The following is an 18,550-nucleotide window of genomic DNA, read 5'->3' as shown; positions in this document are numbered from 1 at the left end:
CTGCTACTGTGAGTTTATGCCAAAGACGTATGCTTACAGGATGTATATACCTGTTCGTCCAGGTGTCCCTGCCTCACCCACTTCCCCCATCTTCCCAGGGGGACCAACAGGTCCAGGAAGGCCAGGTAGTCCCTGGGAACCTGAAACAGAAAAACCACAATGTTTCACTGAGGAACACTGAACACAGTTAAACTATGGAATTAAGCAGCACTCACCATCTAATTCAACTTCTACTTTACCTGATCAAGCTGGTCCAAATAGACCACTTTGATCCCATCTCTTTCAGAACAGTGCCAGAATTCATTATTAAAGACTCAATGACACTTGACCACCTGATCAACATGGATTTATGAAAGGGAATTGTGTTCATTCATCTATGGGATTTAGGCCTCACTGGCACTTGTTGTCTGTCCCTAGTTGCCCTTAGACTGAATGATTCACTCATCCATTTCAGATGGCAGTTGAGTTCAATCACATTGCTGTGGAGTCATATATTGACCTGACCAGATAAGGACAGCAGCTTCCGTCCCTGAAAAGACAGTAATGGATCAGGTGTGCTTTTATGACAATCGTTGATAGTTTCATGTCCACTAGCACTGAAATTCAGTTCCCAATTCTGCTTTTTTAAAAAATGAATTAATAAGATGAATTTAAATTCCAGCGGCTGCCATAGTGAGTGTTGAACCAATGTCCCAGAATATAAACCTGGGCTGCTAGATTAATACCCAGTGACATGACCACTGCACCAGAATCTCTCCACTAGGTGCATAGTTTGAGGATGTAATTCAAACAATCTGGCAGCATTAAGTAGATCTGGCATACTTAGATAGTCAAAAGTATTCAAAACATGCCACACAATAGATTTTGCATAAGATCGAGGCCCTGAGGTTATCTGGCCACAGAGAAGGGATTGATTAAAGCCAGAAAATGAAGGAGTGAGCAGGTTGCTTTGGGGGTGGAGGCAATTGTTAATGGAGGGTTGAGGAATCCACCAATGACAATACATTAATAACTTTGAGGAAGTGTTTGTGTGTAATGGATCTAAGATTGCTGACCACAGAAAGTTAGATGGGAAGCTATGAGGAGGACACAGAGGCTGCAAAGGAATATGGAGGGATTAAGTGAGTGGGCAACAAGGAGCAAGATAGAGTATAATGTGGGGCAATGGGAGGTTGTTCACTTTTGTTATAAGGAAAAAAGAGTAGATGATTTTTAAATGGTTCAGGTTACTAAATCCTGGCACTCAGGAGCAGGTGGCACTTTTGAACACAAACCAAGGGAACATAGAACATAGAACAGTACAGCACAGAACAGGCCCTTCAGCCCACAATGTTGTGCCGACCATTGATCCTCATGTATGCACCCTCAAATTTCTGTGACCATATACATGTCCAGCAGTCTCTTAAATGACCCCAATGACCTTGCTTCCACAACTGCTGCTGGCAACGCATTCCATGCTCTCACAACTCTCTGCGTAAAGAACCTGCCTCTGACATCCCCTCTATACTTTCCACCAACCAGCTTAAAACTATGACCCCTCGTGCTAGCCACTTCTGCCCTGGGAAATAGTCTCTGGCTATCAACTCTATCTATGCCTCTCATTATCTTGTATACCTCAATTAGGTCCCCTCTCCTCCTCCTTTTCTCCAATGAAAAGAGACCGAGCTCAGTCAACCTCTCTTCATAAGATAAGCCCTCCAGTCCAGGCAGCATCCTGGTAAACCTCCTCTGAACCCTCTCCAAAGCATCCACATCTTTCCCATAATAGGGCGCCCAGAACTGGACGCAGTATTCCAAGTGCGGTCTAACCAAAGCTTTATAGAGCTGCAACAAGATCTCACGACTCTTAAACTCAATCCCCCTGTTAATGAAAGCCAAAACACCATATGCTTTCTTAACAACCCTGTCCACTTGGGTGGCCATTTTAAGGGATCTATGTATCTGCACACCAAGATCCCTCTGTTCCTCCACACTGCCAAGAATCCTATCCTTAATCCTGTACTCAGCTTTCAAATTCGACCTTCCAAAATGCATCACCTCGCATTTATCCAGGTTGAACTCCATCTGCCACCTCTCAGCCCATCTCTGCATCCTGTCAATGTCCCGCTGCAGCCTACAACAGCCCTCTACACTGTCAACGACACCTCCGACCTTTGTGTCGTCTGCAAACTTGCTGACCCATCCTTCAATCCCCTCGTCCAAGTCATTAATAAAAATTACAAACAGTAGAGGCCCAAGGACAGAGCCCTGTGGAACTCCACTCACCACTGACTTCCAGGCAGAATATTTTCCTTCTACTACCACTCGCTGTCTTCTGTTGGCCAGCCAATTCTGTATCCAAGCAGCTAAGTTCCCCTGTATCCCATTCCTTCTGAATGAGCCTACCATGGGGAACCTTATCAAATGCCTTACTGAAGTCCATATACACCACATCCACAGCTCGACCCTCATCAACTTTTCTAGTCACATCCTCAAAAAACTCGATAAGGTTTGTAAGGCATGACCTACCCCTCACAAAGCCGTGTTGACTGTATTTGATCAAGCCATGCTCTTCCAGATGGTCATAAATCTTATCCCTCAGAATCCTTTCTAACACCTTGCAGACGACAGACGTGAGACTTACTGGTCTATAATTGCCGGGGATTTCCCTATTTCCTTTCTTGAAGAGAGGAATTACATTTGCCTCTCTCCAGTCCTCAGGTACGACTCCAGTGGAGAGCGAGGATGCAAAGATCTTCGCAAGTGGCGAAGCAATTGCATTTCTCGCTTCCCAAAGCAGCCGAGGACAAATCTGATCCGGGCCTGGCGACTTGTCAATCTTGATGTTTGACAAAATTTTCAGCACATCAGCTTCGTCTATCTCAATCCATTCCAGCATGCACACCTGCTCTTCAAAGGTTTCATTCACTACAAAGTTCGTTTCTTTCGTAAAGACAGAAGCAAAAAACTCATTTAGGGCTTCCCCTACCTCCTCAGGCTCCACACACAAGTTCCCTATGCTATCCCTGATCGGCCCTACTCTTTCTTTGATCATTCTCTTATTCCTCACATAAGTGTAAAATGCCTTTGTGTTTTCCCGGATTCCTTCTGCCAAGCCTTTCTCGTGCCCCCTCCTGGCTCTCCTCAGACCATTTTTGAGCTCCTTCCTTGCCTGCATGTAATCCTCTCTAGCTGAACTTGACCCTAGCTTACATGTAAAGGCAGGTAAATGGTTTCCTATATCCCACTTAGGATGGACTATTTGGGCATATGAGCAAAGGTTCTGCATGTAGCAAAGGTGGCTCTAATTTTCATGTAGATTGAACCAAGCAGAGTGGCAACGGCATCCTGAAAAATGAATTCATTCCACTGGGACCTTCTCCTACAACAGTTTGTTCAAGAACTTCTGGAGGCTGGCTATTTTAGGCCTGATAGCTAGGAGCTGGCTCAATGGGCCAAATGGCCTACCCTTGCTCTTATCTGTTATGGTCAGTAGGAACTGTAGGCATAGGAAGTACTAGCTCACGGTCTGGAGAGCCCCTCACTGTGACAGCCCTGCAGTAGGCCAAGGAAGAAACAGCCCAGGTAGTTAGCTATTGGAGGACTGCAAGAGACCAGTTACCTGCTGAATCTCAGGCAGGAGGGGACCCTATGGGGTCAGCAGAGACTTGGACCACATGCACAGGGAGGGACAGGAGCAGTAGACAGGAACAGGAACGTGTGATGAATGGTCCTCACTGCCTAGAGGCTGTAACAATGCGATGAGGCATGTGACCATCCAGCTGCCTCCATGGACGGATTGGTGCTGCCATGGAGATCCAGGTCCAGCAGTGTCAGGGTTGCACTCACCTGCAGTCCATCACCAGCCACTGGTCCTCAGGACATGGCAGTAAGGAGGTACCAAGGGTGGGGAACCTTAAGGCTGCATAAAGATTGAGTCAGATTAAGTGTGTGAGCCAATACTTGGCAAATAGAATGTAATGTGGGGAAATGTGAGATTATACATTTTGGCAGGAGGAATAGAGGAACACTACACTATTTAAATGGAGAAAGACTGCAGAAAGCTACAGGGCAGTGGGATTTGGGACCCCCTGCACACTTCACAAGAAGTTTGTGTCCAGATTCGGTGAGTAATAGGAAGGCAAATAGATTTTGGTGTTTAGTTCAAAGGAATAGTGGGTAAAAATAGGGAAGACTTGCCAAAACTATACTAGCCAGACCACTACTGGAATACTGTAAACAGTTTTGTTCCAGTTATCTATAGGAATGATATACTGGCATTGGAGGCCGTCTGGGAGAAGGTTCACTAGATTGATATCAGGTATGGAAGTTGAGTATTTTGGGGCTGTACTCATTGGAGTTTAGAAAAAGGAGAGGAGGCTTTATTGAAACATTCAAGATTATTAGGGGACTTGACAGGCTAGGTGTGCAGAGGTTGGTTCACCTTGTTGGGGTGGGGGTGGGACTCTAGGACCAAAAGGTATAATCTCAGAATAAGGGTTACACATTTAAGATGGAGATGGGGAAGAATTTCTTCTCTCAGAGGGTAATGAATCTGTGGAATTCTTTCCCATAGTGGGGTATCCAGGTTAGATCATTAAGTACATTCTAGGCCAAGATAGGCAGGTTTTTGGTCAGTAAAATGAATTGTTGTGGCCCCAACACAGATCCCTACAGAACTCCACTAGGCACCAGCTGCCATCCTGAAAAAAACCTTTTATCCCCAGTTTCTGCCTTTTGCCAGTCAGCCAATCCTCTATCCAGTACCCTGCCCTAACACCATAGACCCATTGTATTTAGCAACCTCCTATACAGCATCTTGTCAAAGGCCTTCTGGAAATCCAAATAGATTACATACCCTGGCTCTCCTTTCATAACCTAGTCATTACCTCCTCAAAGAATTCATCATAGAATCCATACAGTGTGGAAACAGGCCATTTGAACCATCACATCCACACCGACCCTCCAAAGAGCATCCCACCCAGACCCAACCCCTACTCCATCCCTGAAATTCCCACCCTAGACACTATGGGCAATTTAGCATGGCCAATCCACCTAACCTACACATCTTTGGACTTTGGGAGAAAACTGGAGCACCCAGGGGAAACCCATGCAGAAATGGGGAGAATGTGCAAATTCCACACAGACTGTCGCCTGGGGCTGGAATTGAACCAAGGCCCTGATGCTGTGAGGCAGCAGAGCTACCATGGCACTGTAACAGATTTGTCAGGCATGATCTTTCCTTGACAAAGCCAGGCTGATTCAGCCTTATTTTACTATGTACTTCCATTTACTCTGCAATCTCATCCTCAAGAATACTCTCTAAATCCTGAGGTCAGGCTAACCGGTCGATAGGTTCCTATCTTCTGCCTCCCTCACTCCGTTGTTAAACAGCTGTGTTACAATAGCCACTCCAGTCCCCTGGGACCTTCCCTGACTCCAGTGATTCCTGAAAGATCCACAACAATGCCTCCACAATCACCTCAGCGATCTTCTTCAGAATTCTGAGGTGCAGTCCATCTGGTCCATGTGATTTATCCACCTTCAGAGCTTGCAACTTCCCTAGCACTTTATCCTCAGTAATGGCCACTACATTTACCTCTGCCCCCCTGAATCATTTGAAGTTCTGCTATGCTGCTGGTTAGGTTTAGGGTCAGGGTTAGGTGAAAACTGATGCAAATGGAAATTAATCTTGATAAGTTTGAGTTGATGTACTTTGGAAGTAGTAACAAGGGAGTACTCAATGATTGACAGGAAACTAGGAAGCTCAGTAGAACAGTAGGATCCTGGAATGCTTGTCTACAGATCCCTGAAGGCAGCAGAGATAATGGGAACTGCAGATGCTGGAGAATCCGAGATAACAAAGTGTGGAGCTGGATGAAGACAGCAGGCCAAGCAGCATCTTAGGAGCGCAAAAGCTGACGGGTAGCAGGACAGGTTAATAGGGTAGTTAAGAAGGCATAAAGGATGCTTGCCTTTATCAGTCATGCCATAGTTTATAAAAGCAGGGTCGTCATGTTGGAGCTGTACAGAACTCGGTCAAGCCACTGATGAAGTATTGTGTGTAGTTCTGGTCATCATACTATAGGACGGATGTGATTGCACAGGAGGGGGAGCAGAGTAGGATATTGCCTTGGGTTAAGCATAAAAGCTATGAAAAGATTCTGGATGAATTTGGGTTGTTTTCTTTGGAGCAAGAGATTTGAGGTGAGACCTTGTGGAGGTATAAGATTGAGAGGGGCATGATCAGAATGAATATAACGTTCCCTTAGTCAAAAGGTCAATAACAAGGGGGCATAATCTTCCACTGAAAGTCAGGAGGTTTAGAAAGGATTTGAAGAGAAAAGTTTTCCCCTAAGAGAGTGATGGGGGAATGCACCACCTGGGAGGGTAGTTGAGACGGGAAACCTCAGAAGCTTTAAAAAGTACTTGGCTGAAACCTTGAAATGTCATAACATTTAAGGCTATGTGCCTAGCGTGGGAAAGTGGGGCTGGTGTAGGTAGCGGTGGTGCTAGAATCGATGGTTGTACGCCCAGTTTGTTCACTTTTTGTTTCTGGTTCAGCCAGGACTCTCTGATTGTCCCACCAGGTCTATCGCACAAGTGTCCCTGAAAGTAGGCAACTTCAGCCAAATAAATCCAAGCTCCCAGTGCTGGGAACTCCCAGCAACGAGACCTACATCAGAATGCTCACCAGGTGGTCCTCGCTCTCCTGGCTCTCCTTTTTGTCCAGGTGCTCCTGTTGAACAAAGATACAAGAGAGTTCAATGAGATGTTATGCTCCTGACTTGATGATGAGTTCCTGTAATTACTGGAGCTGGGCAGCTCACTGCTGCAGGCTTCACACTCTCTAAAATTACGGAGAGGCAAACGAGCATTGGTTCCAAACTATAACCATCAGCAACCATTACACTGTCTCACAGAACTCGAATAAACAGCGCATTAACTCAAGACCATTTTAAACCTCTCCACCAGGGTGGAGCCAGGAATTAGAACCTCAGGACCAGACTCACAGTGAGGGGGTTGGGGTACAGATTGAATCACGACGTATGATATCACTTTCACTGCATTTTCAGGCAGCAACTTGCTAACACACCCTAGGATTACAGTGTGTGTGGCCAGCCCTAACTATGCTGCAGAGATCAACAGACAGTTCAATACCCCGCGTGACAGGCACTACATCGAGGCAGCCTGCACCTCTTTTAAGCGAAGGTCAGAAGAGAGACTTGGTATTCCACGGCAAATGAAATACTTCTTGAAGTGTAGCCACTGTTGCAATGCAGAAAATGTCACAGTTAATTTATACAGAGCAAGATCCCATAAATAATACTGTAGTTGTGACCTGATCACCTGTTTTCATGGTGTTCTTTTAGTTAAGATAGAATCGCTACCGTGCAGAAGAGGCCATTCAGCCCATCAATTCTGCACTGACTCTCCGAAGAGCATCTCACCTTATCCCCATAACCCCACATCTCCCATGGCTTATGCATGTAGCCTGTACATCCCCGGACACATTAGGGCAATCTCACATGGTCAATCCATCCAACTTCCACATTTGTGCACTGTGGGAGGAAACTGGAGCACCTGGAGGAAATGCACACAGGCACAAGAGAACCTGCAGACTCCACATAGGCAGTGTCCCAAGGTGGAATTGAACATGTGTCCCAGGCACTGTGAGGCAAATAATAATGTAAAGATATCAAATACAATCCTTTCTACACTTCTTTAAAATGGTGCTGTAGGGATCTACAGTATAGAACCACTACAGTATGGAAGCAGGCCATTTGGCCCATTGAGTCCACAAAGACCATTCCACCAAGACCCACCGCCACCAACACCACCACCACCCCCCCACCTCCCTGACCAGCCTATCCCTTAACCCTACATTTCCCATGGCTAATCCACCTAACCTGCCCATTCCTGGACACTGTGGAAAATTTAGCATAGCCAATGCATCTAACATGCACATCTTTGGACCACAGGAAGACACTGCAACACCTCTAGGAAACACACGCAGACACTGGAGAACATACAAACTTCTCACAGAGCCAGGCACCTGAGCCTGGAATTGAACCCAGTTCCCTAGCGCTGTGAGGCAGCAGTGCTAACCACTGTGCCACCGTGCTGACTGCACAGCCACCTGAAAGGGCAGACATCGCTCTTCTTTAATATGTCCCAAAAGAGAGCACCACTGCAGTTCACAATCACTCATCCCCGATTCCTATTCATGACCCCTTGCCTCTGATTCCAGTTCATAACTCCTCGCCCCCAATTCCAGTTCATGACCATTCACCTCTGATCCATGATCACAATCACCCACCTCAGATTCTTTTTCCTTAGATCATTGTTTACTGATCACTGACACTTCTGTCACTGTAAGCAGTTTATTCTTAACTCATTAAATGTATTCAAGAGGTGGCTAGATATAGCACCTGGGGCGATTGGGATCAAAGGTATTGGGAGAAAGCAGGATTAGGCTCTTGAGTTGGATGATCAGCCATGATTGTGAAGAATGGCACAGCAGGCTTGAAGGGCTGAACGGCCTCCTCCTGCTCCTATCTTCTATGATTCTATGTTTCTATTTTAGGGTGATTGAAAAACTCTATGGAACATCTTAAATTCTTTGTTCCAAGAAAAACAGCAGCTTCCTCACACTCTCTCCATCTAGTTGACTAAATCTCCACTGCATCTCATCCATCATTTTGGCATGTTTCTTAAAGCATGGTGCCCTGTACCTTACACAATTCTCCAGCTGAAGCCAAACTGCAGTTAGGTAGTAGACTTGCCCGCAGAGCCGGTGTGTTTGATCGCAGATGTTTTGCCGCCCTGCTAGGCAACATTGTCAGTGTGCAATCTAATATACTGGCTCGGTAAGCAAGTCTAACCTTATCCACAAACTGAGCTACGAATCTTTTGAAAAAAAATCCTTACACAACAGTTAGTTAAAAATTTAGTATGGCTTACTTGTTGCTGCTTTAAAAACAGTTTTCTCAGCTGCACTGGAATAGTTTCAATGTAGATAAGTTTGGCTAGATGTAAGGAGTTAGGTCTGTTCTCCTTTAGGAAATTTGACAGAGGTTTTGAAAATCATGGCACCGAAACAAGCTGCTCCCATTGGTGGGAGAACCAAGGATATAGATTGAAGGTTAAATTGAACTAAAAACAAAGAACTGTGAATGATGGAAATCAGAAATCAGAAATTGCTGGGAAAACTGGCAGGTCTGGTAGCATTTGCAAGAGAGAAACCGTCAAAGTTTCGAGTTGACATGCATTCTGAAAAAGGGTTGAAATGTTAACTCTGCTTTCTCTCTACGCACATGCTACCAGACCTGCTGAGTTTCTCCAAGCAATTTCTCTTTTTGTTCATAGATTTAAAGTAACTGTCAAAAGAAACAAACTGTCCATCAGGACAACCCACTTCTTCAAGCATGGAGTGGTCAGGATCTAACCCTAACCATAATCAGTTTATTCCCTTAGAATCATACTGAACTGAAATTGCAGCCCATCATTCTTATGTTAGCATCTATATTTTATCTTGCCCCCGAAAGCAAAGTGATCAATCATGCTTGAGATAATAGTGTGGTGATGGTGACACTGACCTCTCAGACCTGGTGGTCCCCTTTGTATGAACATGTGGTTCTCCCATGGCACAGCAGCATCTGATGTCTCATTGGCTGCAGATGGCACTCCAACAGTATCTGTAAGATGCAGCTCTAACATCTGGAATAATAGCACTGCTGAAGTTATCATTTATCATCTAACAACTGATTCTTTAAAGCCTGATCCTTCTCAATAATAACGTCCTGTTAGAAGTAAAGATGCCTTTGAACCAATCGTAAAATTAGCTCGAACCTAACTGGTCCAATTTTTCCTTTTAACCCAACCATTCCAAGTATTTGTCTGCTAAAACCTTTCTGAACTACCTCCAAGACTGTGATGGGAAAATATTGGAAATGCTGCTGTTTGGGAAATTGAAACCTTATGTGAAGGATTGGTCCCGCATGCTGAAAGAATGAGATACTTTTTCAGGCAAACAGGATAGAAGGGGATCACTGATAAAACATCATTATCCTAATCACTTGTAGGGGCCTCATAAAGAGTTTAACTTATCTGGTGGCCCAGGAGTTAAAGTCTTTTGGCTAACTGATAGAGACGGTGGTGGACCCCAAACCATCTGTTATAGGTTTAACATGGCAAATAGACTTCCTATTGAACAAGTTATAGAATTTTTGACAATGTTATGGAAATTGGTGGACCACAGAATATGAGTCAACATTTTAGGAAATGCTAAGAGATCGCTTTGTTTGTGGAATTAACCTGGCTTTGTTGAGGAAGGTGAGCAGCAACAAGGCAAGGTCAAGAAACAGCAGGAACTGCCAATGCTGGAGTCAGGGATAACATAGTGTGGAGCTGGAGGAACACAGCAGGTCAGGCAGCATCAGAGGAGCAGGAAAGCTGATGTTTTGGGTCGGGACCCTTCTTCAGAATGAGGTTAAGATCTTCTTCTCTCCTGAAGACTACTAGTTATTAAAGGGGCAGAGATGACAGTCACTGGAGTGGAATGTTCCTCCTGTCAGATCTGAGAGATTATGGAACAGTTCAGAGTCCCTGGTGATTATATCAACAGGAAGTGTGTTTGGTTGCAACTCCTCTAGGCCACATGGATCAGTTGGAGTAGCAGTTGGACACATTAAGGAGCATACAAGGGGCAGAGAATGTAGTAGTTTCAGGGAGATGTTCACACTGCAGCTTCAGTCAGGTTGATGGGTGATTACCAGGAGAGGCAGGCAGGTAGAGCGGGAGTCTCCTGTGGCTATTACCCCACCCCTCAAACAGGGGAACCATTTTGGATACTGTTTGAGTTTTGATTGATTTTATTGTCACATGTACTGAAATACATGAAAAGTTTTGCTTACAAACAGTACGGGTAGATCACAGTTAGCAAAGGATGTACAGATCAAAAAGACTTACAGGCATACAGGTTAGATTCAAAAACAAAGCTGCTGGAAAAGCTCAGAAGATCTAGCAGCATCTGTGGAGGAGAAAACAGAGTTAACGTTTCGGGTCCCGTGACCCTTCCTCAGAACAGGATAAGTTCTGAGGAAGGGTTACCGGACCCGAATGATTAACTCTGTTTTTACCTTCACAGATGCTGCCAGACCTGCTGACCTTTTCCAGCAACTTTGCTTTTGTTCCTGATTTACAGCATCTGCAGTTCTTTTGGTTTTTACAGGTTAGATTGCAGGTTACGTTATTTGAGGCTAGAGTCCATTCAACAGTAGCCCTATTAGAGGAAAATAGCAGCAGCAGCACTGACTTTGGCCCCACGACTGGCTGTCATATAAAGAGGGTACGGAAAAGTCCAAGCAAGCAATTGTAACAGAGGACACTCTGATCAGGAGCGTAGGCATGCATTTCTGCAGCAGTGAGTGAGGCTGCGGGATAGTGTGTTGTCACCCTGGTGCCAGGGTCAAGGACATCTCTGAGCGGTTGCAGCAAATTATCAACAGCCAAAAGTCATTGTATCCCTCGGAACCAACGGCACAGGTGGGAAAAAGGATGAGGTCCTGCAGAGTGAATAAAGGGAGTTAGGCAGGTGGTTAAAAAGCAGAACCTCAAGCGTAGTAGTCTCTAGATTGTACCCAGTGCCATGTGTTAGCAAGAATAGGAATAGGAGGATAGGGCAGGTGAATGTGTGGCTGAGGAGCTGTTGCAGAGGGAAAGTAATCATATTTTTGGATCATTGGGACCTCTTCTGTGGCAGAGGTGATCTGTGCTAGAGGGAGAGCGGTTACACAGGGGCCAATATCTTGATGGGGAGATCTATTACAGTTACTCAAGAGAGTTTAAACCAGTCTGACAGGGGGTGGGATTCTAAACAGTAGAGAGACTAAAGCGAAGGTTGAGGCTGGTCCAGAAGTTGGAGAGAGTAATTAAAGAGACAAGGCAGGCTGCAGCATGGCAGGGCATCAGGGAAGATTGATGAGTTAAACTGAATTTATTTCAATGCAAGGGGCCTGACAGGTAAGGCAAGATGGACTCAGGAGATGGATGGGAACATGGGACAAGAATTTCATAGTTAGTACAGAAACATGGCTGAGGGAGGGTCAGGCCTAGCAGCTCAATGCTTCCGGGCACAGATACTATAGGAAGAATTAGGGAAAACACCACGGCAGTACTTAGACAGGATATTCCTGCGGGATCATCCAGTGAAGCGATATGGGTGGTGGAACTGAGAAAATAAGAAGGGGGCGATCACTTTGATGGGATTGTATTTTAGGCCACTGATTAGTCAGCAAGAAATGGAGGAGCAAATATGCAGCCGTAAGAATAATAGAGTTGTATTAAAATAATGCAATTGGAACTTCGACTTTCCAAACTTAGAAAGGGCCTGCCATAAAGGTAAGGGCTTGGATGGGAAAGAATTTGTTAAGGGTGTTCAGGAAAACTTTTGCAAACAATGTGTAGATGGTCCTACTACAGAAGGGGAAAAATTCAACTTTCTCTTGGGAAATGAGGCAGGGCAACTGACTGAGATGATAGTGGGGGAGTACTTTGAGACTAGTGATCATTATTCTATTAGTTGAAAAATAGTAGCAGAAAAGGATAGGTCTGGTGCACGAGTTTCAAGTTCTAAATTTGGGCAAGGCCAATTTTAATGGTACTAGACAGGAAGTTTCAAAAGTTGATTTGGGGAGACCGTTTGCAGGAATCCAAATCTGTTTAAAATGGGTACTGGGGATCTGTATGAAGTCATTGGGAAGTCCCAAAGTGTTCTGAGAGGGCTTCGAGAAGATAAAAGATGCCAGGGCCAGGATCTCTGTAGATCTAGAGGCCGACCGAAATACTGAAGGCATGGCTGGTCCCTGTAGACAAGAGGACAGGCCACATTGAAACATCTCGAGGAACTGGGCATCATACGTCCTGTACCATTTGCTGAACGGGCTGCGCCAATAGTCCCAGTTATAAAACCTGACAACCTGGTCTGTCTCTGTGACAGACATCAGAGCTTCCTGCTTAGACAAAAACCCTTTGCCACACAGAGACGACTCGTATGAAAAGCTGGCCGGGGGGAGTCACATATTTTCTAAATTGAATACGAGCCAATCCTACCTCCAGCTGGTGATGAAGGGTCATCCAGGAAGCTATAAGCGGTAAATCTTCACAGAGGACTGTATGAAAACACTCATTTGCCCTTTAGGGGCGTTTCTTCAGCTGGTACCATCTTTGAAAGGGGAATGGGCAACATCCTCCTAGGGGTGTCTGTCTGGATGACATTTTAATCTCAGGAGCTACTGCAAAGGAGCAGATAGACAGTTTGGAGGAGGTCTTAAGGCACTTTTCTGAGGCTGATACCTGGCTATAAAGGGAAAAATGTATGTGTCAGATAAACGAGGTAATCAACAAGGATGGATTATACCCTGACAAAGAGACGACGAGAGCTGCAAAAAAGGGGCTCCAACTCCAAGGAACACAATGGAGTCAAAGTTTTACTTAGATCCCAAAAATTACAAGGGGGAGAAATGGTCCACATAAGGAACTTTGGTGATGGCACTCCAGGAATCCTGGGAGTTATCCTTAAAAAAAGAGCCCAGTATCGGACATGGTCAAAACCAGTGAGAAGATTGCAAAAAGAGGTAGAAAACACATCAATCACCTCCAGCAGGAAGCCTCCACAGAGGCAATTGTTTCAACAGATGCGCCACCAAGGATGAGCCCCTGCAATGACTTTTTGATGGTCTTCATAGAAGACACATTCGCCTTCTTATTATACAACCCCGAACCAGACTCAGAAAGCAATGAGAATAGGGCCATGGGCAAAACAACACAAGAGGGTCCATCGTCACAGGAGTGAGGGGGAGTACTCAGACTTGAGGGGACAGGGACATGATAAATCCTACAAGGCCCATGGGGAGTCACTAATTAATCTCCCTGAGGACAGCATGCTGTATTTGCATCAATGGAGTGAACACACACTAAATAATGCTTAGACAGTTTAAGAAGAAATGCATGGTTATTGTCTTTGCTTGCGAGCATTTTTATTATTACTTGGGAGTATTATTACTTGTTTGGGAGACACAAAATGACAGGTGAATCTGTGCACAAGCTGTTTCAAAGAATCTCTCAAATCGTTTTGATTTGCTCCAAAGCTGCTACAGAGAATGTTGTTTCATATGCTTGATCGACAAGCTGGGGAAGCCACAGCAACGTGCTGTCAAAAGGAGAACTGCCTATGAAGAAATGTTGAAGATACTGAGACGAAGTGTGAAACCTTTCAGATTCAATGAGCAGCAACATCCCAACATACTTTTGAAGACAGGGTACTTTATCAACAAATGTCTTGTTCAAATCAAGCAAACTACAAAACAAGATGGAACTCTCCAAGTGTTGTAGGAAGTCATGATGAGAGGCAGGCCTGAAAACACTGGCTGTGAAAAAAACTTTGGGAGGGTAGACATGATGTGATAATCTATAATGCCGCCCTGTACAAAGAAAAAAAGAGTCATTATCTCAATGGAGATGAAAAAGGCATGTACATGCAAGCCATTGAGGAAGTGAGTCAAATCTGAGTAAGGCAAGAGAAGTGGTCTATTGGCCAAAGATGAGCAATGAGATGAAGGAGCAGCAGTGCAGTCGGTGGAGTACATATACACTGTATTTGTGTATTGCAAAAAATGTGCGCAGTTTTTCTATGATCATTCCAGCGTTTGACGAATGAAATCCATGGACATTCAGCCACTTTGAATGGGGGTCCACAATGACTAAGAACATTGAGTCCATGAAAGGATCTACATAGTCAACATGTAACTGAGTCCAGGGTTTACCCACCCATTACCATGAATGTGGGGGAGCTGCTGATGGTAATTTTTGTCTTTGTTGGCACTCTGGGCACTGCCCCATCAATTCGTCCCACATACTGGATCCAGTCTTCGACAGCAGGATGGAACGAGTCAAGCTTCCCAAATAACAGCCAAATAACATGATGTCAGAAATGCTCACACGACTAGTGGTGATCTGGAGGGATCTGTTCTGGGAACTCTACTGCTTGCGATATTTATAAATATCTCAGATGAAAACACAAATGGGTGGGTTAGTAAGTTTGCAGACAACACAAACATTGGGGCAGTTGTGGATAGTGTAGAAGATTGTCAAAGAATATAACAGGATATAAATCAGTCGCAGAGATGGGCAGAGAAATGGCAGATGGAGTTTAATCCAGGCAAGTGTGAAGTGCTGTACCATGGGAGATCAAATGTTAAGGAAAAGTGTACAGTTAATGGCAGGGCCCTGAACAGCATTGATGCATAGAAGGATCTTGGGGTCCTAGTCCATAGTTCCATTAAAATGGCGTCACAAGTAGATGGGGTGGTAAAGAAGGAATATGGCATGCTTGCCTTTAATGGTCAGGGAATTGAGCACAGGAGCCAGGAAGTGACGTTGCAGCTTTATAAGACTGTGGGTTAGGTGATTCAGTTCCAGTTGCCACACTACAGGAAGGATGTGAAAACTTTGGACAGGTCCACTAGGATATTGCCTGGATAACAGGGTATGAGCTATAAGGAGAGGCTGGAAAAACATGGGATGTTTTCTCTGGAGTGGTGGAGGCCGAGGGGTGACATGCTGTTAAGTCTACCAAATTACGAGATGCATGGAAAGAGTTGATAGTAAGAATCTTTCTCCCAGAGCTGAAATGTCTAATACTAGGGGTCCTGCATTTGAGGCGAGAAGGAAAGTTCAAAGGAGATGTGAGGGGCAAGGCTTTTTTTTTAACCCAGAGAGTGGTAGGAGTCTGGGACATGCTGCCAGGGGTGATGGTTCGAGGCAGATACGATAGGGGCATTTAAGGGGCTTTTAGATAACCACACAAGTAAAGAGGGAATTGAGTGATATGGACAATGGGCAGGCAGAAAGGATGAGTTTAACTTGGCATCACCTATGGTAGAACATCGTGGGCCTTAGGGTCCATTCTGGTGCTATACTGTTCTATATTCTATTAACAGCCCCCATTAGGGAACCCACCTGGCTGACCTTGTTACAATCACAACATTACTGATGAATCACGCCCCAGATGGAGCATGGATTAAGCTTGGAATCAAGCTCTTCCCCCGACAGGAAGTTGATATCCCATCACAACCAATGGCAATTCATCTCGGAATTAGACCAGCTGACATCAATGCCTACTGGTGAGATTGTAAAACACGCTGCACTATTACTGAATTCCAGATATTAACAGGCACAATATTGGCCTGAAATTCACAAGTGAAAAGTGCAAGTGCTTCAGAGATGATTGGGAAATTCAGCACTACATGTCATCTCCGCATTCCCTCAGACAAACGGGAAGGCCCAGGTGCCAGTGAAAATTGTGAAAGGGATCATTAAGATATTTATTGAATTCAAATTTCACCATCTGCTATGGTGGGATTTGAACCCATGTTCTCAGAACATTTGCATGGGGCTCTGCATTACTAGCCCAGTGACATTACCATTATGACTGTACCTCCCCTATGAACACACATGAAATGATTGGAGGTGAAGTGTGTATAAATGGAACATTCTCTGCCTGAGCACATGCAGCCTCTGGAGGCATACCTTATTTGTTCGATGAGATAGAATGTGGTGTCTAATGGAGGATTATTAAGCTCCCTGATTCCATAATAATAGCCAGGAGAATTGTATGCATTTTGTCTGTGCATATGTCATGAGTCATTCCTCATACTCCCATCTTATCTTTCATTGTATCCTTCTTGAGTATTCTCTGCAATCTGTCATTTCTCCCCTACGTTCCTGTTCTCCTACCATTGACCTAGGCTTGAATTCCACAGATACCTCTGTGCTTCTACTGGCCTAACCATGAGGAACGACACTTACTGCCTTATGGTCAGAAGCATCTATTGTTCCACCCTTCTCTCGCAAGGCCCTTCCTTTTCCTAGGATGTACACCAACCTCCTAGCTATTGCAGTGGCCTTTCCCCCACCAACCCTCCCCCTCCCCCCAACCCCCGCCACCCCTCCCAGATCCCCTTCAGACTCTGCCTGCTGGCCAGTCATGACTTACTTACCTTTCCCTCCACATGAATGTCTATTTAGTTTGAAACAAGCCCACTGCTGGCCTTGACCTTATTGCAAAGCAGGAAAAACATACCTTTGATGGAAACTTAGTTCTGCTCTCGAATGATTGAACATTTGAGCATTTAACATATCTTGCATGGGAAATGACTCCACACTCCATTGCTTACGCTACTCCAACAGTCAGAGTACTTGTAAAACATTTTTCTGAATTTGAACAAGTTTATTTACCTTATTCTCCAGAGTATTTAATCTCTCCTGTAGCTCAGCAAACTTGGTGCAGTTCATACATTCTGAAAGTAAAACAAGCCCTGGTTAAATGTTACACTTTAGCATGTCATCACGTCTACAAAAATACAGAAAAAAATATTCCTAGCTTTTAGAAACATAGAAAATAGAAGCAGGAGCAGGCCATTCAGCCCTTTGTACCTGCTCCTTTGTTCAATATGACCATGGATGTTCTTCCAACTCAGTATCCTGTTCCCACTTTCTCCCCTGGCCCTTTAATTCCTTTAGCCCCAAGAACAATACCTAGCTCCTTTTGTTAATTCAAGAAAGTCGGGTTAAATTGGATCCTCCTAATTTATTTGGGTCTGGGAGAAGATCATCTACAAAGGAAGGTATCCTGTCAAATGAACCTTGTTTTGACCAGCCGAGGGGACAGGTGTACGATAAAGGGGGACCAGTTCACCTCTCCTCACTCAGGAGCTCAATGATTTGGGGTGAACTTAGAATTTATTTGTTGGGTCTGAGATTCTTTGGGACCTCCAGAAGACATGATTCCAAATTCTTTATGATGTCAGCTTAAGAGGAAACCTAATGAGATCAAGATCACCCTGTCCATAATTCCATTCATCTGCCACAAAATAGGGCCCTTTGACATGATATACATTTACTAATATATCTTCCCGAATCTATTTTGTTACAGTTATGGATATTAACATTTTACTGACATCTCTCCAGCCTGCCCCACATCATTCACTAATGTTGTAAATTGCAAGGCTACAGAACAGGTCCCTGAGGAGATCTGCTGGCTGATTTCTTTCGCAGAATGAACCTTTTCCACTTATCACTACATCTTCTGCCGCCAAGAAAGATTTCAATCAATGTGGGCAGCTTGTCAATTATTCAAGGATCTGGAAGTCTCCTTATGAGTTTTAATGGAGGAACGTTACTGAATATCTTGGGAATCTACAAATGAACTATAACCATTTGATTATCCTGGTTCACTAGTTCAGTCACAGCCATCTCATCGCCCCAAATTCAACCTCCTCCCCAGGCTGCTCAACAAAAAAAAATTACAGCAGGTTTGTAACTTTGAAAATACTGCTAACTGCCTCTCACACTGTGCTCTTCCAGTGGCCCAACTTTTTTTGTCACACAATGTATATTGGAAAATGTTAAGCTGGGTTTACGTTTGCCTGTATCAGATCTACAATTGTATCATGCTGGCTTCAATAACTCCTCCAGTGTCACGATGTTCTGAAAAATACAAACAGAACCA

General features: G+C 44.6%; 1 protein-coding gene across 2 annotated transcripts in view; it reads right to left on the bottom strand.

The window, feature by feature from the left end:
* Positions 1 to 18,550, bottom strand: part of LOC125464400 (collagen alpha-1(XXVI) chain) — a 457,976-nt gene that overhangs the window by 33,013 nt on the left and 406,413 nt on the right. For both annotated transcript variants that reach the window (XM_059655273.1, XM_059655274.1), the window contains exons 4-7: positions 17,278 to 17,339; positions 9,579 to 9,699; positions 6,674 to 6,718; positions 51 to 140 (exon numbers count right to left, since the gene is read on the bottom strand). In XM_059655273.1, the coding sequence (XP_059511256.1) occupies positions 51 to 140; positions 6,674 to 6,718; positions 9,579 to 9,699; positions 17,278 to 17,339 (318 nt within the window). The remainder of the gene's footprint in view (positions 1 to 50; positions 141 to 6,673; positions 6,719 to 9,578; positions 9,700 to 17,277; positions 17,340 to 18,550) is intronic.

Source organism: Stegostoma tigrinum, chromosome 27 (genome assembly GCF_030684315.1).
Source record: "Stegostoma tigrinum isolate sSteTig4 chromosome 27, sSteTig4.hap1, whole genome shotgun sequence".
Taxonomy (NCBI): domain Eukaryota; kingdom Metazoa; phylum Chordata; class Chondrichthyes; order Orectolobiformes; family Stegostomatidae; genus Stegostoma; species Stegostoma tigrinum.
This window is presented reverse-complemented; position numbering and strand designations above follow the sequence as displayed.